The sequence below is a fragment of the Elaeis guineensis genome, chromosome 8 (assembly GCF_000442705.2).
Source record: "Elaeis guineensis isolate ETL-2024a chromosome 8, EG11, whole genome shotgun sequence".
NCBI classification, from domain to species: domain Eukaryota; kingdom Viridiplantae; phylum Streptophyta; class Magnoliopsida; order Arecales; family Arecaceae; genus Elaeis; species Elaeis guineensis.
The window spans coordinates 36,025,293-36,053,237 of NC_026000.2; the positions used below are offsets into that span (position 1 = coordinate 36,025,293).

General features: G+C 36.9%; 1 protein-coding gene across 1 annotated transcript in view; it reads left to right on the top strand.

The window, feature by feature from the left end:
* LOC105034363 (beta-galactosidase 3) overlaps positions 1-27,945 on the top strand; it is a gene marked incomplete in the record, with an annotated part of 119,766 nt that overhangs the window by 84,110 nt on the left and 7,711 nt on the right. Inside the window, 1 exon segment of the mRNA XM_073261571.1 lies at positions 8,368-8,472. Within this exon segment, the coding sequence (XP_073117672.1) occupies positions 8,368-8,472 (105 nt within the window).

Here is a 27,945-nt window from a genome sequence, read left to right on the forward strand (position 1 = left end):
GCGGCAAACTTTTTACCAGAATGCCTCCTTCGTAGCTTTCGATGCAGTAATATACTCTGCCTCCATGTGGAATCAGCAATCACCGTCTGCTTGAAACTCTTTAAGCTAACTGCACCATCATTGCAAATGAACAGACTCCCAGATGTCGACTTTCGATCATCTATATCAGACATAAAGTCTGAGTCTGTAAATCCTGAATCTGGATTCTCCATTCCCAAAGATAGAAACATATCCTTAGTCCTTCTCAAGTACTTAAGGATACATTTCACAGAAGTCAGTGCTCTTGCTGATTCGACTGATATCTACTTGTGAACTCACAGTATGGGCTATATCAGGTCGTGTATATAGCATGGCATACATGAGGTTCCCTATTGCGAAGCATAAGGGATCTTGCTCATGCGTTCAATCTCCTCAGGTGTGTTAGGGCACATCTTCTTGGAGAGATGAATGCCATGTTTAAAAGGTACTAAACCTCTTTTGAGTTTTCCATGCTAAACTTTTTTAGCACCTCTATATACATCTTCTGTGAAAGTCCCAGCATCTTATTTGGTCTATCTCTATAGACCTTAATACCCAGTATAAAGATGCCTCTCCTAGATCTTTCATAGAGAACTCCTTAGACAATCATATTTTAACTGAGGTCAACATGAAATATCATTTCCAATTAGGAAGATGTCATCTACGTACAGTACGAAGAAGACAACTGCGCTCCCACTGACCTTCTTGAACACTCATGGTTCTTCATTTTGATGAAACCAAATATTTTGATCACTTCATTGAAACGAGTATTCCAGCTCCGAGATGCTTGCTTAAGTCCATAAATGGACCTTTGCAGCTTGCAAATCTTGTGATCATCATCACTAGATGTGAAACCAAGCGGCTGTTCCATATAGATATCTTCCTCAAGATATCCATTTAAGAACGCCGTTTTCACATCCATCTGCCATATTTCATAATCGAAATAGGCTGCAACAGCAAGTAATGTGCGGATGGATTTTAGTATGGCTACGGACGAAAAGGTATCCTGATAGTCAATGCCTTCGCACTGACTATAACCTTTCGCTATGAGCCTAGCCTTGAATGTCTCCACATTCCATCTGCACCTATCTTTCTCTTGAAGATCCATTTACACCTAATAGGTTCAATACCTTCAGGTGGATCTACCAAGATCCAGACTTGGTTTGAGTGCATCGAGTCAATTTCTGATCTCATTGCCTCTAACCATTTCTTAGAGTCGATATCTGATATCGCTTTGTCATAGGTCTTGGGGTCATCATCATGAGCCCCATTTTTCGCGAGGAATATTTCCTCTACTTCCTCTTGTATAGTACCTAAGTACCTTTTAGGAGGATGGGAAATCCTAGTCGATCTACGAGGTGGAAGAGGTTGTGTTAGGACTGGTTTTAATTGATTGGGTTCCTCAAGTTCTTTAGCTCGTTGCTCTTGGGAGACATTCTCCTTGAGCTTAATTATTCTTTCGATGCCACTATCTTGAATAAACTGTTTTTCAAGAAAAATAGCATGTCGAATCACAATCACATTGTGATCTTTCGAAATATAGAAATAATATCCTAATGACTCTTTAGGATATCCTATGAACTGAGCTCTAAAAGATCTGAACTCTAACTTGTCCGCCTGCTGTCTCTTGACATGAGCCGGACAATCCCAAATTCTGAGATGACTCAGACTTGGCTTCTTACCATGCCATATCTCATACGGTGTGGTAGGAATGGTTTTAGAGGAAATCCTATTCAATACGTATATTGCTGTCAATAGACAATGTCCCAAAAAAACTCAGGGAGGTCCGTGAAGCTCATCATGGAACGGACCATATCTAATAGGGTCCGGTTCCTCCGTTCTGAAATCTCGTTGAGTTGTGACGTTCCAGGTGGAGTCCATTGAGAGACTATGCCATTGTCCTTAAGATAGTCTAGGAACTCCCGACTAAGGTATTCACCTCTTCGATCTGATCGAAGAACCTTAATGGGCTTTCCTGTTTGTTTTTCTACCTCATGTCTGAATTCTTTAAACTTTTCAAAAACTTCAAACTTGTGTTTCATTAGAAACACATACCCGTACTTAGACATATCATCGGTGAAGGTAATGAAGTAGACATAGTTGCCTCTAACCGGCACATCAAATGGGCCGCATACATCTGGATGTACTAGGACAAGTAGGTCTGTGGCCCTTTCCTCATGTCCTACAAAAGGGAGTTTGGTCATTTTGCCGTGAAGGCATGATTCACAAACTGGATATGACTCGAAAGTCAACGGACTCAACAGCCTGGATTTCTTCAATTTGTTAACTCTGTCTTCCGCTATATGACCTAGTCTTAGGTGCCACAGATACCTATCATTTAGACTATCTCTAGGCCTTTTAATTTCTATGGCATTCACATTTTGCTCGATATTAAATACAGATACATCAATATGTAGCTGATAGAGACTATTAATAAAAAATCATATACAACTTTATTATTTTCATAAAATATGTTACAATGGTTCTTATGAAAGCTAATCACATAGCCTTCTTATGCTAAACCTGAAATCGAAATCAAATTCCTGCTTGCTGCAGGCACATAATAACAATCTCTAAGAACTAAATCTAATCTTAACGGTAATCGCAGAGGGTAGGTTCTCATGGCCACAGCAGCAACTCTTGCTCCTTTTCCGATGCGTAGGATCATATCCCCATTCCTCAACCTGCTGCTCTCCTCAAGACCCTGCATAGAAGTGCACAAATGAGTACTAGAACTAGAGTCAAATACCCAACTGGATGCAAAGGAAACCGTAAGATTAGATTCTATAACGAGCATTCCTCCAGAAGGACCATCCTTCTTGTTCTTCAGGGTGGCTAGGTACTGAGGACAGTTCCGCTTCCAATGGCCGTCTGAATTGCAGTGGAAATATTTTTTCTTTTCAGCAGCCTTCTTCTTCGGTTCTGTCTTCTTCTTCTTCCCATCCACCTGCTTCTTCGCAGACTTTTTTTTCTTTCCAAAAAACTTTCTCTTGGAAGAAGTTCGCTCCACAGTAAGGACTGAGCCTTTTGAATCCTTCAAAGAAAGCTCAGCCGTAACCAACATATTCATTAACTCAGCTAAGGTACACTGCATCTTATGCATATGGAAGTTCATGATGAACTGACCATATGCATCAGACAAGGACTGAAGGATCACATCAATCTGAAATTTTCTGTCTAAGATGATATCGAGTTTCTCAAGCTCCTCAAGGTCCTTGATCATTGTCAAACAATGATCTTGGACTGACTGCCCATCACGCATTTTAGCCTTAAAAAGTCTTTGGCAGACTTGATACTTGGTTACGTGACTTTGTTTACCAAACAACTCTTGTAGATGAGCCAACATTTGGCGGGTAGTCATAATGTTCTCATGCTGGCGTTGCAAGTCATCAGACATGGCACCCAACATGTAGTACTTGACTTTGTTATCGTCATCTGTCCACTTTTTCAGAGACGCTCTCTGTTCAACAGTCGACGTGCTGGCATGGCAGGTGGGTCCTGGTCTAAGACATGAGTCAGTTTTTCGAAATCCAGAATAATTCTGTAGTTCCTCAATCAGTCCTTGAAATTAGGTCCAGTCAATTTGTGGGTGTCTAGTATTTTGGTCAGAGGGTTGGATGCAGACATGTTTCCTGTAGAGAGTCAAAAGTTTCTAGTTAGATTTTGTAATCAGACTTAATCAATTTGTTTAGGAGTTTCATTTTTAAACAAATTAGGCTCCCACTATTTTCTCAGATCCCTACACCTTAGGTAGAGATGTGAAAATCTCCGTGATTAGTGATTTCTAGTGGGTGGTGCGGTCTCACCGACTGGCTCCCCACCTCACCTAACAGTTATTGGTGATGGGTCAATCGATGAGTGGACAACTCTTATCCAATGATTCTCTAATCATGGTGCACCCAAAACTTGGTCTCTAATTCATGAAGCTCACCGTGCCCGGAATATTGCTCCAATCTTTAGTTAAGTCAGACCCACCATTTGCACGATCTAGATTCCTGATTAGGTCCCTCATCGTATCTGAAATATTGAGCATAACCCATCCTCTAATCCGTAGCATCCAATGCCTAATGGACATGGTTGCGTCTTTCTGGTGCAACTGAGCCACTGTAACCAACCGAGAACAATCAACCCCGAGAAGGGCCCGCACATCCACAATGGTGGAAGACCTTAGACTTAATATTTTCTTAGGGAGATTTGATTTAGGTCTCATTAAACTTGACTTGACATAGTCATAACAATTATGACTAACCTAGTGGCATGGGTTAGCTCGAATTGTTAGCCACCTCAAATCAGAATTGGGTCGACACATATGGTCAGGTAAGTGAGACCGGTGGGAGGGATATGCCATTAACTTGACAAGAACACATTCGAGTTGACTAGCTCCCAATTAAAAACCAGTCGGTCGCATCTGTCCAACTTATCTTAGACACCAAATTGTCGAAACAGAACCAATTGGGTTAGCCTACAATCCAAGCTCTAACCACTGAGCCAAATTAGGTCTTAACTTGATCGAGTCACATATGAATGTGATTCAACCTTGACCTAGACTTAATCCTATTAGGCTGGTCAATTATAAGCTCTCATGATCCCATCTAATCAATTTTTGATTCGGTTTGATCAACCGCTAGACCTAATTGAGCTACCCAAGTCCGAACCCAATTTTATGAAAATGACTTAGATCTGAAATTCTCAATTTTAGACCTAATTTAATTTCATAAGCTTAATTCATTAATTAAGTCTTGGGTTAATAAACAAAACATGTAAATAAATCCTAGGGTTTTAGGATCTAAGGTTTTGCAGAAAAGTAAATTTAATTTCTGATTAAGGATGAACGCGCAGCACCCCTATACGCCATAAGAACACCCCATTGAATGGGAGGAGAGGGTCTTAAACCCTACTTTGTTCTTATGACCGGACGGCCATAAGGAACACCTTAATCAGAAATATTAATTTAAACTACAAAACTAGTTAGATCTAAGTTACATATCACATATATAATTTCAGATCTAACTTATACATGCTTTGCATACATCTCATGTATTAAAATCTGATCTAATTAGCATGCTTTCAGATCTGATACATCACATGCAACATCTGAAAAATAAGATTTAAATTGACTATTCAATATTAAATCTATTCTAGACAGTTACTAGAACAATTCTACAATTAGTCTAGGCATGCAACAGATCAATTTTATGTATTAATTAAATTTTTATTTTTTATTTTCTGATCTGAATATAACATTTATAACATCAAAATATCAGAGAATAAATTAGATCTAATTTATATTTTAATCACATTAAAACATAAAACTATAAGACTATTCATAGATTAAACTACTCCTAGTCTAGTCATGCATCTCATACATGTTAGATCTACTAGATTTAATTTTAAATTTTTCTGATTTCAGATCCTATCACATCTGATATGACATCTGAAATCCATTAATATCAGATAAATAAAAATAAAAATCAGATCTAAATTAGATCTAAAATAGAGCCATCAACCTGGCTCTGATATCAGTTGAAGGGAAAACCGGCTTTTTTCTTGTAGGATCTTCCAGATCTAATGAGATCTAGGGCGGAATATTTCAAAAAAAAATATCCTACGATATTTCAGATCTAAGATCTATTAGATCTAATTCTTATTATCTAATATTAAATCTAAAATTAAATCTAAAATCATGAGGAATAGAGAAATACCTCTAGGATAAAAATGCCCGGGGTTCTAAAATAGATGATCGCAGCAATGCCCGGGGTTCTAAAATAGCCACGCAATCGCCTGGCCTCTACCGGTATCCACTCGAGCAGGATCTGGATCGTCTTCTCCTCGCGAATCTTTGCTCCAAAAATCAGATCTGGATCTGATCTGAAAGATCTTCAAAAGATCTTCTGAAGCTGGAGCAGCAGCTTCTCGACAAATCTCAGCAGCCTTCTAATCAGGAAGCCACTATGCCTTGGACAAGCACCAGATGGACGCCCAACCTCTTGGACGTGAAGAGGGGAGGGAGAGGAGCAGAGGGGGCGTGGAGAAGTGGAGAGGATTCAGGCTTTTGCTGGGTATTGAGCAGAGTCTCTAAACCCTAGGCGCAGACAGGGTTTAAATAGACCCTGTGCATGTGCCATTGCCATCAAAATTTAATTTGATTTGATTGGTGGAGTGATATCATCTGATCATATCAGATAAGAATCTCCACAATTTCTCCTACTGTTGGCGCCAACACTGGATAAGCACAGTGAGATTGGCGCCCCACAGTCCAAGTTGATCAAGGGATCAGAGTCCTCGTCTCATGGAACTCTATCCTTATCCACGTGGGGCGCACGCCCAATCTGAATATGGCGCCCACTTTGAGGTCCAATTTAGCAGGTGGACACTCCACAAAAAGTCTCCAATGACCTCTTGCCAAGTGGCCTTCAGTCCAAGATCCATGGGTCAATGTTTGACCAATGTCCTAAAACAGAAATGGCAGGTGACAGGAATTAGCAGGTGTTGTCTTAAATTCATCTCATGAATTAAGACAAGAATTTTCTGAGCTGGACTGGCTCCAGTCAGACTGAGAGAAACCTTCTCAAGGTTCTCTGGGTGAGTCAAATCACATTTGGCTCAGTCGAGATAGAAAAGATTACACGAGGAGAAAGTTAGGCTCAATCGTGTGCTAGCATGATTTTCTTGAACCTAATTGGATCTAATCCAAATCAATCGAACTGGACTAGCTCAATTGATGACATCCAGACCCTAACTCTTGTTTGTGTGATCCAGTTAGGTTCATTTCCGTATAGTAATGAGACATGTCGTGATCTCATCATCGACATCATCGAAACTCCTTTCGATGGATCAGAACTCTTCTGATTCAGACAATTAGAATGATCGATCATCAAGATCATTCTAATTGCTCCCAAAATCTACCAGTGACACCTAGCAGTATATGGTGGCAACCCATCAGAAATGAAGACGAACCTCTCGGTGCAGCTACCTGTGTGATTGAGTTCTTCTATCATGAGTCCCGACTGAATTAGGGTTAAGGTGAACTCGTCAAACCCAACATCAGTCATATGAATCAATCGATCGATCCGAGTCCGATGTGAAACCTCAATGGAAAACTCTTTTCCATTATTTCACTCTGCCATGGCCATGGGCTTAAGGACTTGATCTTTCGATCATCATAGGACTACTCCTTTCATCTATCGAGGTTGATAGATCCCATCTTGGTGCAATCTGGTTCCTACAATGAATATGCTATAGTCAACATACATCTTAGGATTCCGAATGACTAGGAGATCGAGTTATGGTGTAGTCAAATTATAACACAGTGAAGGTGAACTGTCGATGTACCTCAGGTCAAAGAACTAGACACACAGCTGCAGCATCGAGCTAGTCATCTACGAGAAGGTAGACTTCTTTATGACTGCTTGAGATGGTCACGCTCAGTACTCTCGTTCTCAATGAATACCTGTACTCTCGCTCTGGTGTCTCCACACTGTAGACTCAAGACACATCTACCCTGAGGAAGCGATCGTAAATCAACCTTCCGGATCGATCATCATCCTCATGATGATCCTATGGTCAGGAGCTGTTTATGAGTTTGTTATGTAAATTCATGCCTTAAATTTTCAGCTCTTGAAAATATGAATTAACATTCCTACTAATTCAAAGGATGTATCACAGACATAATGTACATAATGTGATAGTAGAATAACCCTTTTATTCATTTATAGTCAAAATTACAAATTTGTCCTTACATTTGTACAGGAATATGTCAGCCAATCTGGCATCTAGGGTACACATCTAATAGTGTCATCTTTCAAGGTTTTGACTCCACTATATCACACTTGATGAATTTCACAGATGGTGTAAAACTATGCCTTCCTTCTATACTGATAATTTCTGGGCATAAAGACTTGTGATTTCTGCTAAGATTAGAGCATCATCATCATCATTTGCATTGAAGAAGTAGAAACCATCTTTTCATGTTGCATATCATATAATATTTCATTCCTGAATAATGTATAGAGCAGCAGTAGAAACTAAAATCTATATTATCATTTTTTGCTTAGTGACAGGTGTTTTTTTTTTTTTTTTGGTTGAAGTCATAAATAATAAGATACGAATTTATAGTAACCTTCATTAATAAAGTTTGGTGCAGCTTGTCTCCACCATTTCTCTAAAGGAAAAAAAGATAAATATTTCTGAATTTAAGTCTCAGTTTTTTGGTTTTTTTCTAAAGACAATATAAAGTAGCTTACCATCTTATTGATACACTGGTTCTTTCAAATGAAATTGATCTGTCTCGTCCCGATTGAATGTTTTATAACTTCCCTGAGGATTTTTCTGTTTTCTCTGGTTTTTAAGAATGGAGGACCATTTTATGAATGGGTAGGCGCAGGATTGGCCAGTGTTAAAATCAGGTTGAATAATGGGACCATTGACTTGTCCTCAAATACGTGGATATATAAGGTAACCTTTAAATATGACCTTGTTCTGAGTTTGGGGTCCAGTGGATTCATGGTTCTTTGCCTTGTCTTTCTGAGAATATATTTTTAGTTTTCTATTAAGTGTGATACTAAATTACTTGTAATATATGCAATGGCTTGTCTGCCTCTACGTGAGAAGAATTTTTCTTTTACTTTTTTATTTCTCTGAGAGAAAGATGAATCAATGTCATATCAAATTTTGCTACTATTGATGGTAAAGAAAATAGTCTCTTATGAATGGCTATTTTGTTGCGGCAATATCTTGTATTCCTTTTCTTTTTTCTTTTCTCAGGGATGCTTATATATTTCTCTGTTTCTGGATGACATAAGGCTATCATACTCTTTGAAACTTCTTAGCAGCATAGTGAAATATAGTCTGAATATTTGGAAGTCTGGGAAGTGTTATGGTCTTTTGAGAACTAGATAGAGTATGGAAATCATACTTGACTATTTTTTTCCTTCAAGAGTGGAATAATGATCAATTATTGATTATATTTTCCAGTTGGTCAATCAATTCACTATGGATCAGACTTTAAACTGTGAGATCCTTCTAGACTCAATAACAAGGACTTAACAAATTTTCAAGTAATTATGCTTTGATAGTATGAAAATTAAGTAGAACTAGAATTTGATTATTTTGGAAAATACAAAAAAGAAGGATCATCATTCAAAATATAACCAAACATAGCTTCATCAAAGTTCCTGATTGACCTACCCATAGTTAGAGCATTTACAAGATCTCTAGACCTCTTAAATGATATGGACATCATTACAATAAATTAACATAATCTGGAGTCTGCCATGGAAAGATTCTTAATCGTTCTTCTGTTTTGTTGTGAAACCAATTTATTTCAAAAGCTTAAGTTGATAGGGAATGGGTCAACAATGCATATCAAGCTTAACGCCTCTTCCTCCCTCCCCCCAACATACAGTTTGGACCACCTATGCGGAGAGTCCATAATGACTAGGATGAGTGAAGATAATAACTGGGCTAATTAAATAAATAACATGATGGAGAGGATTCAAACTCTAGCAATCCGAAGTTGGGAAACCAGTTTAAGCTGATAGGGAATGGGCGAACAATGTCTAACAAGCTTAACATCTTTAACTAATGCTCCTGCTACTAATTACATGGTAACCACCTCTGATTCAATTTTTATAAGAAGTCCAATTATTCACATTTTGCAGACTAAAGGGATCTCCATCTGTCACCGGTACATTTCCCCACCAGCTTGTTTCAGCTAACTTCTCTCGTTTGTACCTGTATGGGAACTGTATTGATGGTAAATGCTATGATTTTCTCTACTCTTGCATGTTTTATTAACAACAACTAACCTACTACAGAAAATATGTGCAGCAAGAAGGCAGAGTTTTCTTTTCCTTATACGAGGTGTTGTAGAAAAACTAACAAAGAATGCGGTAGTTATATGCAAGTGAAAAGTCTGCAGTCTGGCATTAATATCTTAAAATTTCCTTTCCTATTCTGGCCAAGTGTCGTAAATCTTGTTCCATCTTAAATATTTTCCCCGGATGTATTAGGTAAAGCCTCCTGTAATTTAGGACATGATATAAACATGATGACAGAAACACTATAGGTCACATGGTGATTGTTGCATGATACATCTAGAATCCCCGAAATTCTTTGTACATACCTTCTGCTAGTGCAACATGTCTTGTAAGTATATGCGGGAAAAATGATGCACAAAATATGTTTTGGAAGGACGATTTGAAATGCAACATAGCATGCTTTAATATAGCAAAATGTATATAGTGAATGTTATGATTTTTATGACATGCATTTTTCACTAAAACCTATAAATTGTTGGAAAAATTTAATGGATCTCATGCAGAAGATTAGAATACAAAATTAATTATTCAATAATAGATCCCAAAAGACGAAGAATAACAATAATCAATCAATGATACTTTGAAATCCTCAAGCAGCCATTAGTGATTGCTATACCAGCATCCTGTGGAAGAAGAAAACAACAATATGGCGTAGATCTTCCTTTCCATCTCCATCTTATGCCTGTCTCCTCAATGGGATAGGTTCGTCCTAGGAATGCAAATAACTTAATGTGCTAGGGTTTTTCTACAGGCAGATATATATAGAAATGGAGTGGAGATCTAGTCCAGTTAGTAATGCTAATGGGTCCACCCATCACAGAGCCCATTAATCGATCAGGCTTACACCAGTATCTGCTACATCATATGACTAAGATAATAAACTCAAGATAATATGATCATAGATAATCATGGGCTCCTTAACTATTCATTCAAACTACAACTTAGTCTCTATTTTTTGTAACAAATTAGAATGAGAAATTGGTCTATAATTAATGGAAGCCTATCTTATGAGAATTTTTAACATTCTCTCACTTGGGCTACATTGATTAAGACCCCTTTTTTTATTCAAAAAAATATATTTATTATATATATAGTTTGAAAATGACTCCTGGGCTAACTGCACCTGATGTGGCCACATGCAACTTTAGTCAAAATCGGTCTGCTAAAACTACTGACATTGAATCATAGCAGTCTTCATACTATTTATTGATATTAGACTCCTCTATGGTTACAAATACTAGTAATCTTATCGACATGGATTCTAGTGATGTAGTGCATGTAGTGTGAATTTTGTACCTATGTGATCAAAATATACAAAGCTCATCATCAGTCCACTTTATGATTTCAAATGAAGCATCTTTATGCTTTTCAATGATAGCTACAATAATTTTAAGCTTATGTCATAATTTCATCAAGTCTCAAGACGAGTCCTTTATGTCTCGAGGTGAATCATGATATCAACAATATCAATTACAAGTAAACAATATTTTTATGCTTAAGCGGTACCTTTATGCTTAAGATTTCGATTCAAACAATATCTTTATGCTTAAGCAACACTTTTATACTTAAGACTTTCATTTAGATTGTTGGGATTTCATAGTTTCATGCAAGCAAAAAAATTTTTGAAAACAAGTATGCAGTAGAAATTAAAAATTTAGATTAAACTATTTTAATCTAAGCATGCATAAAATCATATCTTAAAACTATGCAACAGGACTATATTTGTGAGATAGGATTCAGATACAGAAATCAAATAGAGAAGATCTTATCTTCATACCTTGGCGTGGGTCGATCTACATTGCGAACCGATGATCATGGATATCTTTTTAAGGTCCTTTGAAACCGTACAAGCATCTGATCTCTACATGTATCCATACGAGGTCTTGATCTGATCATAAGCTTTTTGATCTTATCAGGGTGCTAGCTTCCTTGCAGAGATCGCATCTTGACGGTTGAAGATGATTCTTCTTTTTTCTTAAGACCATCTTAGAGAAGAATCTAGGAGGATTAAGATCTCTATGCAGAGAACTAGAGAATATGAGAAGAATCCTTTCTTATTTTTCTTCCTAAAATCCATACATAAAATCTCTACGTTAGAGATCTAGGAAAAACATGTCCAACTTTTGGATAAAAGGGGAGAGAAAAATTCATGTCCAACTCTTGGACAAAAGGAAAGAAGACGCTAACAATCAACCTTTGATTGTTTGTAAGAAAGAAAGGATGGGGAGATACCAACAAACCTCACGGCCACCCTCTTGATGTTGTGCCCTCTCTTCTTCAACTTTTCTCACGCACACCCCATCTTGTTTAGCATCCAAAATCTGATCTCTATCAGCCCCTTGTCACTATCCCTCTTATCCCTTGTTTAAATAGGATTAGTTAAGATTTTTAGGTAAGAGTCCATATATCCTTGGACTCTTGAATATGCCGCCCACCTCTTATCTCTTTTTGCGCCCACATAACTCACGAAGAAAGGAAATTGGCATGAGTTCTTACATGCAAAAGAAAGAAGAGCGTGGGGTATATGTGGCGTCCTCATGGGGCTTCCTAATGGTGCAAGGAGAGGGAGAGTCCCAATCAAATTAGGATCTCTTTAGGTGGCTGATTTAAACCCTAACAAATTCCTAATGGATTAAAGTTTAGTGGCACCCAATTAATGGAGAATTCCTAATCCAAATAGGAACCCAAAACCTCTTGACTAATTCCTAATCTAATTAGGAATTAGATGGCATCCAAATCCTAATCAAATTAGGAATTGTTCTTCCATGCAATTGGGTTATCTCATAATCCAATTAGGTTGGATCAAATTAAACCCTAGGCAAGTCAAATTGAATTCTATTCAATTAGACTTGATACAAGCTCCATTTCTCAATCAAATTGAGCCAATTAGCAATCCAATTGCTAATTAATCCTCCTATAACTTACTAATTCTTTAGTGGGCTAATTATAATTTTTGTATTGGATTAATCATCAATCACATTGATCATTAAATCCTATCGTGATTCATAATCGCAAATCAACCATCTAATCAGTCAAAAACCTCTTTGTATGTGACCTCATAGGTTCTATTCTGATTGGTAATGAGATATATTGTGATCTCTATCACAATATTATCGATACTCTTTTTGATGAATCGGAACCATTCTAATTCTATCCATCAAGATCATCGATCCTCAAGATGATGCTCGTGGGTCTCACAATCCACTAGTGACACCTAGCAGTATGTAGTGGCAATCCAGTAGAATAAAAGGTGATGAACTTTTAGGTGCAGTTATCATGTGATTCAGTCTCTTTATCGTAAGTCTCGACCACATGGTAGGTCATGGATAAATCGTCAAACCTCAACATCGGTCATATGATAGATTCAATTAGCTCGAGTCCAACTATGATTTTCATAGAAATTCTTTTCTATCAATCACACTGCTATGGTCATAGACTTGAGGACTCAGCTTTTTAAATTTCATAGGACTACTTTCTGCTAGGATCGATATATCCTATCTAGATGTCCATCCTGCTTCTGCAATGGACCAACTGTCTCTAACATCCACTATAAGGATTCATTGAGTCCATGCTTGTGTAGTCAAAATCTAGCAGCCTCACTGCGAGCAGCTATGGCACTGCAGATCAAAGGACTAGTCACACTACTACAGTATCTAGAAAGTCATTAACGAGAGAGCAGACATCCATGTGATTTTTCGTGTTGGTTATGCTCAGTGCTAGTTATTCTCTAACAACTACCTGTACTCTTATTTTAGTCTCTACACCGCAGACTTGAGACTCATCTGCTCGAAGGAAGCGATCCGTGCACCGACCTGTTTGGATCAATCATCATCTCCATGATGATCCTATGATCTGGAGCAATTTAGAAATTAACCATCAATGACACATGCTTCAAATTCTTAACTCTTTGAGAATATATGTCATCTTGTTAATTTTTTGGATGATTCATAGATGCATGTACAATATGAATGGAAATAAACGTTCCGTTAAGTACAAAATCATATTCTAGAAATATATTATGCGTCAGTCAAGATAGGCTTCTAGGATATACATCCAACAATCTTCCACTTGCACTAAAGTCAATCTGTCATATACCAAGCACCATCTTCTCAAGGTAGGTTTTAGCCTTCGACTAGCTAAGTGACTTACTAGTGGGTTTACTGTTAGATGTGTGCCCTAGATGCCAGATCGGCTGACACATTCCTGTACAGATCTAAGGGCAAATTTGTAATTTTGACTATAAATGAATAAAAGGGTTATTTTTCTATCACATTGTGTACATTGTGTCTATGATACATCCTTTGAGTTAGTAGGAATATCAATTCATATTTTCAAGAGTTGAAAATTTAAGGCATGAATTTACATAACTAACTCATAAACAGCTCCTGACCATAAGATCATCACGAGGATGGTGATCGATCCGGAAGGTTAGTGTACGATCGCTTCCTTAGGGTAGATGTGTCTTGAGTCTACGGTGTGGAGACATCGGAGCGAGAGTACAGGTATTCGTTGAGAACGAGAGTACTAAGCGTGACCATATCGAGCAGTCATAAGGAAGTCTACCTTCTCGTCGATAACTAGTTCGATGCTGTAGTTGTGTGTCTAGTTCTTTGATCTGAGGTGCATCGACAGTTCACCTTGAGTGTGTTATAGTTTGATTACACCATAACTCGGTCTCCTAGCCATTCGGAATCCTGAGGTGTATGTTGGCTGTAGCATATTCATTGTAGGAACTAGGTCGCACCAAGATGGGATCTATCAACCTCGATAGATGAGAGTAGTCCTATGATAATCGAAAGATCGAGTCCTTAAGCCCATGGCCATGGCAGAGTGAAATAATAGAAAAAGAATTTTCCATTGGGATTTCATATTGTACTCGGATTGATCGATTGATTCATATGACTGATGTTGGGTTTGACGAGTTCACCTTAACCCTAATTCAGTCGGGACTCATGATAGAGGAACTCAATCACACAGGTAGCTGCACCGAGAGATTCGTCTTCAGTTCTGATGGGTTGCCACCACATACTGCTAGGTGTCACTGGTGGATTTTGGGAGCAATTAAAATGATCTTGATGATCGATCATTCTAGTTATCTGAATCAGAAGAGTTCTGATCCATCAAAAGGAGTTTCGATGATGTCGATGATGAGATCACGATATGTCTCATTACTATACAGAATTGAACCTAACTGGGTCACACTAACAAGGGTTAGGATCTGGATGTCATCAATTGGGCTAGCCCAATTGATTTGGATTAGATCCAATTAGGTTCAAGGAAATCGTGCTAGCACACGATTGAGCCTAACTTTCTCCTCATGCAATCTTTTCTATCTCGATTGAGCCAAATGTGTTTTGACTCACCCAGAGAACCTTGAGAAGGTTTCTCTCAGTCTGACTGGAGTCAGTCCAGCTCAGAAAAGGCTTGTCTTAATTCATGAGATGAATTAAAGACAACACCTACTAATTCCTGACACCTGTCATTTTCATTTTAGGACATCTGTCAAATGTTGACATATGGGTCTTAAACTGAAGAGAGCTCATTGGAGGATTTTTGTGGAGTGTCCACATGCCTAAACCATATCAAATTGGGTGCCATAATCAGATTATGGCGTGAGTCCAATTGGATTAAAGTGGGCGCCCCAAATGGATAAGAACCAAAGAGTCCTGATAAACATGGACTCTTTGGCGCTACCTTGCTTGAGCTTATCCAATGTTGGCGCCAACTTAGGAGAGAGGGTGGGGTTCTTATCTGATGTGATCAGATGACATCACTCCAATCAGAATTTTTTTACAATTTATTGGAATTTTTTGATTGGCTGAATGATGTGGCACTGCGCAGCATACAGGGTCTATATAAACCCTGCTGCCCCTAGGATTTCGTAGAAGAAACTGTTTTATGCACAAAATCCAATAGCTGTCGCCCCCTACCCTCTTCTCCACGTCCTCCCTGCTCTCCTTCCCTCTTCACGTCCAAAGAGTTGGACGTCCATCTGGCAAAGATCCAAGGCATGGTGATGCCTGGAACAGAAGGCTGCAGGACTTCTTCGACAGGCTGCTGCTCCAACTTCAGGAAGACTTTTGAAGATCTTCCTAATCAGATTTAGATCTGATTTTTGGAGCATAGATTCGCGAGGAAAAGATGTTCCAGGTCCTGCCTGAGTGGATATCGGTAGAGGTCTGGTGCTTGCGTGGCTACATCAGAACCTCGGGCTGTGCAGAGATCATCTACAGGGTAATCAGATTACCCTTGAGGTATTACTTGTTTCCTCATCCCTTTTAGATTTATTTTAGACTTAATATCAGATATGAAGATTAGATATAGAGACTTAGATCTGAAATAAATGTAGGATAAATTTTTTTAAAATTATTTCGTCCCAGATTTGATGAAATCTGAAAGATCCTATGAGAAAAAGCGGTTTTCCTCCTTCAACCACATCTCATGTGGAGTTTGCTCTCTGCACCTCTATTTCTACTTGAGGTGGTCGTGTATGCTGTTGCTCTGTGTTGGATTTTTGATGAGATTTTGGCTCCTTAGTGAGAGTTATAGTGCCATTATCTTTGCAGTATAGTGTCATGGCATCTGATGGCATGATATCCAGTTCTGCAACTAACATTAGAATCAGAATGCATCCTATACATCTACAGTGTACTTAGCTTCCATCGATCGATTGCTTGGAACCCTTCAAAGATATCAAACCACAATTACACAAGAACACACTCTTTGATGTAGATACTCTACCATCAACATCAGACAGTTTGAATTGATATATCCTCCCACTCCTAGTTCTAACTCTTATCTAAAGATCAGAAATAGATTCTTAGTGCTTCTCAAGTATTTTAGGATATTTTCACAGCAATCCAATACTTCTAGTCTGGATTTGATTGATATCTGCTCGTAACACTCACAGCAATGGCTAATATCAGATCGAGTACATAGTATGGCATATTCTTATGCCCAAGAGGATAGCAGATCCCTCTCAAAGCTTTCTATGCTGAATCCTTTCAGTATCTATTCTCTGTATTTTTTAGTAAAAATCCAAGCATCCATTTGGATCTATCTCTATAGATCTTTATATAGGACGCTTGTCCTAGGTCTTTTTTGAAAAATTCTATATACAACCATATTTTAACCCAAAGATTGCCGTACCGGATTAAACCGCCCGGTACGGAGCATGCCGAACCGTTCCGACGGAGAACCGAGACAGTTTCGGCATGCAAAATGGCATATGCCGGTGTCGGAGAAGAAAAAGAGAGAAATAGAGAGAGAGGGAGGAAGAAAAAGAGGAAGGAAAATCCGCCGGAGGGGCCGTCGGAGGGCCGTCGGGCGGCGGAAAGCACTCCTGCGGCTCTGCGTGGGGAACAGGGGCGATTCGCCCCTGTTTCTCGGGGCTTTTTTTTTAAAAAAAAGCCTTTTCAAAGTGAAGCCGGCATGGGATTTGCCAACTTCACTTTGAAAAGGGTTTTTTAAAAAAAAGCTTCGAGAAACAGGGGCGGATCGCCCCTGTTCCCCGTGCGGGGCCGCGGGAGCTCTTTCCGCCGCCCGACGGCCACGACTGCCCTCCGGCGGCCCCTCCGGTGGATTCCCCTCTCTCTTTTTCTTCCTCCCTCCCTCTCTCTATTTCTCTCTCTTTTTCTTCCCCAGTTCGTCCGTGTTTTCCTTCGTCGGTTCGCCTCGGTTCGGAACAGAGCAGAGGTGATCGGCCGATCCGGCCACCGGTTCGGTTCCGCCAACCTTGTTTTAACCAATGTCAGTATGAGATACTCCCAATCAAGAGGATGTCATCCACATACATTATGGGAATGTGACAGCACTCCCACTGACCTTTATGTAAACATATAATTTCTCATTTTTGATCAAACAATTTGATCATATCATTAAAATGAATGTTCCAACTTCGAGATTCTTGCAGACTTTGTGGTCTCTATCACAAGGAGTGAAATCCATAGGCTATTCCATACAGATATCTTCCTAAGATATCTAATTAGGAAAGTTATTTCACATCCCATTCTCAGAGTTGATGTCTAACATCGTCTCATTGTAGGTTTTGAGATTATCTTCATATTTCCTATCTCTCATGAGAAATATTTTTTTGTATATCTTTTGTTAAGCATACCAATGTACCTTTTGAGAGGATGGGAGATCCTACTAGATTTGTGAAGTGGAGGAAGTATTATATATACTGGCTCATCATGAAAAGATTCTATAGGTACAATGACTCGTTGCTCTTTAGAGACTCTTTGAGCTCAACTTTCCTCCCACTCCTAAATCCTAAATAAATCATTTCCAAGGAGATAGCTTGACGGGTCACAATCACATTGTGATCCTTTAAGAAGAAAAAGTAGTATCCCAAACTCCTTTTGGATATTATATAAAACGAGCTCTACAGATCTAGCCTCTAATATGTCCGCCTGCTGTCCTTAACATGAGTTGGACATCTCCAAATTTTGAGATAATCAAGACTCAGTTTCTTACCTTGTCATATCCCATACGATGTGATAGGAATGGATTTAGAGGCAACCTTATTCAATAAGTAAATTTAAAAAATAAAGCATGTTCTGAAAGAAACAAAGATAAATCAGTAAAGTCCATCATGGATCAGGTCATATCTCATAGTCCCATGACTCTTCTTAATTACTTCGTTGAGCTGAGATATACTAAGAGGGGTCTGATATGAAACTGCCATTTTTATGAGATAATCGAGAAATTTCTTACTTTGATATTGCATCTTCGATCTGATCGAAGTATCTTTAAAAATTTATCAGTTTGTTTCTTTACTTCACATCTGAATTCTTTGAATTTTTCAAAATCTCAAAATTGTATCTCATACATATACCTATATCATGACTGATCATCGATAAAAATAATGAAATAGAGATAACCTCCCTGAATTGGCACATTAAATGGGTCGCATACATCAAATGTGCACCAGGATAAGTATCTCAGTAGTTTTTTTTTTGTTTCACAAAAGTAGCTTGATCATTTTTTCTTCAAAGAGATAATACATAGACTAGATATGACTCAGCAGTCAATGAGCTCAAAGTCCATATTTCTTCAGTCTGTTAATCATTTTTTCTCCTATATGATCTAGCCTAAGGTGCCATATATACTCCAAATTTATTTCAACTCTAGATCTCTCAGATCCAATGGCATTCACTGCTCAATTAAGTTCACAGATGCATCACCATGCAAATGATAGAGACTGTTTCTAAGAACTAAATTCAAACGGTAGTCGCAAAGGATAGGTGTCCACGGCCACAGTAGCAACTCTTGTCCTATTGCCGACTTTAAGGATTACTTCACCTTCTCTTAGCTCTCTACTTTCCTTTAGATCCTATAATGAAGTGCATAAAAAATACTAGAGTCTATCACTCAACTGGGAGAAGAGAACCGTAAGGACAGTATTGAGCAATTTCGACATGCCTTCTCAAGGCATGTCTTTGTTTCTTTAGGCTCTTCAGATATGTACTTCTGAACCTTTTAACATTCCTTAGTTACCAACATATTGACCAATTCAGATAAGATGCCATCGTTGTCATTCATATGGTAGTTTACCATAAACTATCTATACAAACTAAGAAAGGATCGCAAGATCAAATTCACAAGCAATTCTTTATGCATGGTCATGTCGAGCTTTTTAAGCTCCTTAATGTTCTTGATCATTTTCAAAATCATCGACTGACTGTCCATTGCGTATCTCATGATGATGCAACTCTGATCACCTCACAATACTTATACATGAATCAGCATGTCGTTGGAAGTGTTTATGTGCTCATGCATACGTTGTAATTCATCTGATATGGACGCCAACATATAGCACCTACCTTTATTGTCATTGTCCATCCATTTATCAAGTATAGCTTATTGACTTTGGGTTGGACAAGCTGATAACATTGGTTTAACTTGATAGAGAACATAGCTTAATTTTCTAAAACTAAGAACGATTCTTAGGTTTCTTAGCTAGTTTATGTAATTGGTTTTGGTTAAATGGTTGATATCTAGGAATCAAGCTAGAGGATTGGAAGTTGATATAATAAACAATAGAGAATAAAGATTCTAGTTAGATGTTTGTACGTATTTTATAATTTGCTCTAGGGACTTTTAAATGCAAACAAGCTCTCACTATTGTTTTAAATCTCTCTCTGGATGGAGAAATGAAAATCCTAACATTACAACTGAATTTCTAGTGGGTATTGCGATCCCATCGATGTTGTGTACCTCACCTAATAGTTATTGATAACACGCACACCGATGTGTGGATAATTTTTTGTTCAGATATTTTTTAAGTATATTGCAGTGACTTGGTCTCTAAGTCATGGGGACTTATCTAACAGTTATTGACTACACTCCTTAGTTAAGCTCGATCTATCGTTTACAAGCAGGTGCAAAGCTGTTATTGGATCCCTTACCTAGTAGTTATTGGGCCCAACCTCATCTTTATCCTGGAGTAATTCTTTGCTAATAGAGTGATTGTATGTTTTCGATGTAACTGAACCTCTGTGACTAGTCATGAACAATCAACATCGGTAGCACGCCGCACATCTACAACGATAGAAGATCATTGGACTTAATATTTATGAAAATTTTTGTATTTAGGTCTCATCTAATCAGTCATCACATGACTGATCTAATTGGTATGGGCTAAATCAAACCACCAAGCAACCACATTTGAGACTCAATCTTCCAAATTAATCAGGTAAATGGAGATCGATGGAGGTTCTCTCGTTACTTTTCTTAGATACCAATAAATTGGTCAGATCAGTGAACGGAATCAATTAAATAACCATCTTTCAATTACTTGTCTTAGATACCAATTGGTCAATTGATTCAAATAAGTTAGCTTAAGCGAATTAGGCTCGAGCCATAGAACCGAATTAGGTCCTTAGGTTAATTGATTCTACATATGGATGTCAATCGATTCGATCAACAATATTGTATGATCTTAAACTTTATTGACCTAATCCTAATCGACACTTAACTCGGTTTGATCAATCACTAAATCGATTTAGATCCATTGTGATCAAATAAAAAATTTTAGGTGTAATCTAATTACATGACCTAATTTGATCTATCCATAACCAATCCCTCGTGTACAAACACTAATTTCAGATCTTAAATCTAAATTTTCAGATCTAAATTCGTTGCATAAAAAATAAGTTTTGATCTTTAAATAATTTTCAGATTATACATATAATCATATATCATACACGAATAAAATTTAGGTCAGAGAACTAATTTTAGACTTAAGCATGCTTTCATATATCATATAAATGAATCAAAATATATTTTGAAATTCTTTTCAGATCTAAACAATAAAATATATGTCACATGTATGAAGAAAAATTAGATCTAAAATTTTGTTTTAATAAAAAAATTTTAATATCGTTCTAGGACAACCATACAGTATAACAGATTATGGTAGGACAACCTTATGTCAGAACGATATAAAAGATATTTAGATCTGAAATATTTCTACAGATTTCAGATCTAAATCCTACTCTCATACATAAGACGTGGCTCTGATACCACTGTTAGAATTTTATGATTTCTTGCATGCAAAAAAGTTTTCAAAAATAAATACACATCGGAAATTAAAAATTTAGATTAAACTATTTTAATCTAAGCATACATAAGATCATATCTTAAAATCATGCAATAGGATCTATATATATGAGATAGGATTCAGATACAGAAATCAATTAGAGAAGAATAAATAGAGAAGATCTTATCTTTGTGTGGGTCGATCTACATTGCGAATCGATGATCGTGGATGTCTTTCGAAGATCTCTTGAAATTGCACAAGCGTCTGGCCTCTACAGATATCCACACGAGGTCTTGATTTGATCAGAAGCTTTTTGATCTCATCGGGATGCTAGCTCCCTTGCAGAGATTGCATCTTGACGGTTGAAGATAATTCTTTTCTCTCAAGACTATCTTAGAGAAGAAGAATCTAGGAGGATTAAAAATCTAGGAGATAATGAGAAGAATTCTTTTTTCTCTTTCTTCCTAAAACTCATGCATAAAATCTCTATGCTGGAGATCTAAGAAAAACATGTTCACTGTTTGGACAAAAGGGGAGAGAAAAATCCATGTCTAACTCTTGGACAAAAGGAGAGAAGACACTAACAACCAACCTTTGGTTGTTTGTAAGAAAGGATGGGGAGATACCAACAAACCTCACGCCCATCCTCTTGATGTCGCGCCCTCTCTTCTCCAAGTTTTCTCACGCACGCCCCACCTTGTTTGGCGTCCAAAATCAGATCTCTATCAGCCGCTTGTCACCGCCCCTCTTATCCCTTGTTTAAATAGGATTAATTAGGGTTTTTAGGTAAGAGTCCATATATACTTGGACATTTGAATATGCCACCCACCTCATCTCTTTTTGCGCTCACATAACTCACGGAGAAAGGGGATTGGCGTGAATTGTTACATGCAAAAGCAAGAGGGGCATGGGGTATATGTGGCGTCCTCAGGGGGCTTCCTAATGGCACAACGAGAGAGGGAGAGTCCCAATCAAATTGGGATCTCTTTAGGTGGCTGATTTAAACCCTAACATATTTTCAATTGATTAAGGTTTAGTTGCACCCAATTAGAGGAGAATTCCTAATCCAAATAGGAACCCAAAACCTCTTGATTAAATTCTAATCTAATTAGGAATTAGATGGCACCCAAATTCTAATCAAATTAGGAATTGTTCTTCCATGCAATTGGGTTATCTCATAACTCAATTAGGCTGATCAAATCAAATCCTAGACTAGTCAAATTGAATCTTATTTAATTAGACTTGATCCAAGCTCCTTGTTCAATCAAGTTGAGCCAATTAGCAATCCAATTGCTAATTAATTCTCCTATAACTCACTTTTTAGTGGATTAATTGCAACTTTTGCATTGGATTAATTTAATCACATTGATCATTAAATCCTATCGTGATTCATAATTGCAAATCAACCATCTAATTAGTCAAAAGCCTCTGTGTGTGACCTCATAGGTTTTATTCTGACTGGTTGTGAGATATATCGTGATCCCTATCACAATATCATCGAAATTCTTTTTGATAGCTCGGAATAATTCCAACTCTATCCATCAAGGATCATCGATCATCAAGATGCTCGTGGGTCTCACAATCCATCAGTGACATCTAGTAGTATGTAGTGGCAATCCAGCAGAATAAAAGATGAAGAATCTATAGGTGCAGTTATCGTGTGATTCAGTTCTTCTATTGTGAGTCCTGATTAGATGGCAGGTCATGCATAAATCGTCAAATCTTAACATTGATCATATGATAGATTCAATTAGTTAAAGTACAACTGTGATTCTCATGAAAATTTTTTTTCATCAATCACATTACTATGACCATAGACTTAATGGCTCAGCTTTTTAAATCCCATAGGACTACTCTCTTCTGCTAGGGTCGATAGATCCCATCTAGATGCGCATCCTACTACAGTAGATCAACTGTTGCCAATCCACTACAAGAGCTTATTGAGTTAATGCTTATGTATAGTCAAACTTCAGTAGCTTCACTGCGAGCAGCTGTGGCATCGTAGGTCAAAAGATCAATCACACTACTGTAGCATTGAGAAAATCACTAACGAGTGAGCAAACATCTATATGACTTCTCATGTTGGTCACCTCAGTGTTAGTTCTCTAACAACCACCTGCACTCATTCCATTGTCCTTACACTGCAGACTCGAGACTCATTTGTCCGAAGGAAGCGATCCTTGCACTGATCTGTTTAGATCAATCACCATCCCTGTGATGATCCTATGACAAGAGCAATTTAGGAATTAACCATCAATGACAATGTCTTAAATTCTCAACTCTTTGAGAATGTGTCATCATCTTTGAGAATATGTTAATTCTTTGGATGATTCATGGACACATACAACATGAATGAAAATAAACTGTCCGTTAAGTATAAAATCATATTCTAGAAATATGATATGCATCAGCCAAGATTAACTTCTAGGACATACATCCAACATAAACAGCATTTACAATCAACTTTATGTGCACAGATGTAAATGCAATATTTCATTATGAAAATAATAAAAAATAAAAACTTTATGATATTCATATGATGTTCAACAAAAATAATGCTTCCACTAACCAAGCATATCAAAAGATTTCAATAAACCCATGTTTTTCACATGTTTAATAAATATAGTGAATTTAAGTCCTTTGGTCAATGGATCTGTCAGCATTACATCAGTCTCTTTGTGTTCAATTACAATGACTCCTTTTTAATTAAATCTCTGACTGTCACATATTTTATCTCTATATGGATAGAGATGCTGAAAACTTTTGTTATTCTTTCAAAAGAATATAACTGCACTATTATCATAGTAAATCTAAAGTGGTTTCGAGATAGAATCAATAATAATATCTTCTGAGATGAAGTTCCTAAGTAAAACAGTATGAGTTGCGGCTTCTAACATGCCACAAACTCTGTCAGTATAGCACAAAATGCAACAAGAGTGATTTTAAACCTTTTAAAGAAATAGCGATATAGCCCCTGCCACCATAAAAAATATAATAAAATCGTATTTCATATAATCCATGCAATCAGTAAAATTTATAATCGTAATATCCAATCACCTCACAATGGTCAGACTTTCAAAAGTTAGCATACATCAAACTACACAGTAGTTGAATAAGGCACATTCTTTATAGATTCTTTTCTACTTAATAAAATCTTATGGTTGATTCGTATAGAAGTCTTCATGAAGATCATCATTCAGAAAAACTATCTTAACCTTCATTTGATGAAACGCTAGATCAAAATGGATTATCAATGCCATGATTATACTTAAAGAATCCTTACAAGAGACTGAAGAAAAGATTTCATTATAATTTATGCCTCTTTTATGTACCATTATGCAACCAATCTGGCATTGAAGTATTTAATATTATCTTTAGAGTCATTCTTAATTTTAAATGTCCACTTAGACCTTATAGGCTTAGACCCTTCAGGTAATGCCACCAGATTTCATACTTTATTTTTAACCATAAACTGCATCCCATCATACATAGCTTTAAGCTACTTAGCTGATTAGGAACATACAATAGTCTGATCATATAAGATTGAATTAACTTTTAATTACATGATCAATGTCATAGTCATTCTCATTTAAATAAACCAAATAGTCATAAGAAATGACAAGTTTTTCTGTTTTTTATGTGATTTCTTTATTGGTTCTTCATTAACTAGCTATAAAGGTGCTATAATCGATTCATATATCTGATGTTGCTCTCTCAATGTCTTTTCAGGATGAAATTAACATTTTCTTAGACAACTAGAATAGTTAATATTATATCTCTAGTATAAGTGCATATATAATCATCCATATCAGATTCTAAAAATTTGACATAATTAGACTTAACAATTTTTATACCTTTGTCAAAATAGTAGAATGTATATCCTTTAAGATTATCCAGATAGCTAATGAAATGACAATAAGTAGTTCTAGTCCAAACTATCATTTTCAGATTATACTGTTTAACTTTTGTAAGGTAACCCCAGACATGAAAAAAAATTAGTACCGGGCTTCCTACCAACTGACAACTTAAAAGATATCTTATAAATTGCCTTATTAAGAACTCTATTCAAGATATTGATGGCGGTCTTTAGGGCCTTACTCTAGAGATATTATGATAAATTGCATCCATTCATCATGCTTCTAATTATATGCTTATGAGTGCAATTACACTTTTCAGTCACACCATTTTGTTCAGGAGTTTCAGACATGATGTATTGAGCAACTATCCCTTTTGGAATTATTATCCTTTTCTTATTATGTATAGGACCCTTAAGGTGTGATCGATATATAATATTAGCACTCTTATCCTCTCTCTTAAAATATTAAAACTCTTGAACAAAAAAGAAATAAATTAGTTTACATTCCATTTATCTCTCTGTGCATTATATATTGTTTTAAGTTAACTATATTGCATAGGGAGAGAACTAAGAGTTTAATGAGCAAGAATGGCATTAGGGATAGGAATCTCAAACTACTAAGCTTAGGTGCAATATTCTCCAGTTTCATAATGTAAGTCCTAACACCATCATGCCATCATATCTTATATTGATTAATTTATCCATTAGCTATTCAGCTTTTGTCTTATCAGATTCTACATATCTCTTACTAATAAGGTTAAAGTATTACCTATTAATCATCATTCTTAAGTATAACATCTAGAATGGTATCAAAAATAGACTTTTTCATGATCTTCAGGCTAAGATGATTCACTTTTTATCACCTTTCGCAAGTAGTTTGTATTCTGTAGTACTCTCACTAATACTCTAAGATGGAGGATCATTACTTAGTGCAACATCCAAATTCCATCAAATATAGTGCTAGCATAATTTTATGTTTCCATATTTTATAGTTTATTGCAGTCAGAGTCTTAATAGGAGCAATTGTTACTTAATATAGAGTGTTAACTACTAAACAATCTTTATGTAGTTAATCAACAGACAAATATGAGCAATTTATATGCTTGAGAAACTTTATAAGCATCATATCAATGAGAGCCCTTGGTACAATGCCACAAACTTCCTTTGGGAAGGAAGTGATCCACATAAGGTGTCTCTCTCTCCAATAGATAATGTTTATTCAATACAAAGGTGTTAACTGCTAAACAACCTTTATGTAGTTAATCAATGGACAAATATGAATAAAATATATGCTTGAAAATCTTTATAAGCATTATTTTAATGACAGCCCTTGGTGCAATACCACAAACTTTTTTTGGAAAGAAAGTGACCCACACAAGGTATCTCTCCAACATCCAGTGGAATCAACTTAGCAAGGTATCATCAGCTTTCAGAGGTCTATCAACTTTGGTAGAGTGAATCCCTAGATCATACACGCTCGTTGATCACAAAATATTCTACTTCAAAATTATAACACACAATAAGCTCCTTTGGGAGATGATTGTATGTAATAATTTCGTAACGCATTTCAATCCCCTAAAACATCATATAGAAGATCTTGCAAATGTTAGTGAATGGGCCACTTTGGTGGTCACCATCAATGAAATCCACAAGCCTTCAATTAGGGACCAACCAGTCATACCCCTAAATCCATTTATTCCATTTAATGTACCAATAGCAAGCAAATTAAAAAAAGTTAGCATATTTAATCCCATGAAATACTAGATAGAGGGATCCTGTAAATCTCAACAAATGAGCCACTTTGGTGGTCATCATCCATTGAAATCTACAACCTTCTAAATCATGGATCAACCAACCATACCCATAAATGCATTCATTCATTTTGATACACCAATATCATGCAATCTGTCAAAATTTAACATATCTAATCCCCTTAAATACCAAACAGAGGAATCCTGCAAATCTCAATGAATGGGCCTCTTTGGTGGTCACCACCCATTGAAATTCACAACCCTCTAAAATCAGAGATTAACACAAAAATATATCATTATGCAAACCATATGTGAGAGTACAAAATTTGTAATAGAATATTTAAGGATTTTTATGTAATTAAACTGTATTGCAAGGATCATAAAATAATTTTTTTTAGATTAGTCTTATGTAATACACTTAAGAATAGGGACTAAATTGTAATGAAACACTTTAATACATAAGAAATCTTATTTCAAGGACTAATAGTTAATTTTTGGATGACTTATGAGAAATAAATTTTTTCAGGAAGTAAACTGAAGTTTCTAAAGGATTATTGTAAAATAATAAACTTCATGGATCTTTATACAATAAATCCAACATAAGGACTAAAATGTAATTTTCATAGAGGATTGAAATCAAATATTATATTCTGTAGGGACAAAAATGTAGATTTACCCTATAACTTAAATTAGCAAATCGGATTCGAATTTCGGGTTGAGATCCAAAATCCGTCTAACCCCCTTCCTCACGTTGAACCCATGGAAAAGAGGGCCAAACCGGTGCCTCTTCCACTTAATTCCGACTCGATGGTTGTCGGAAAAGGGCCAACTGGCGGACCGCTGCCGTCTCCCATCCACCTACCGCCCCTAGTCACCGGCGATTAAGTAGAAATCATCAGCATTCCTTTTTTTTGGATGGCAGGAAGAGGAGGGCCTGCACTGACACTAACGCCGATCAAG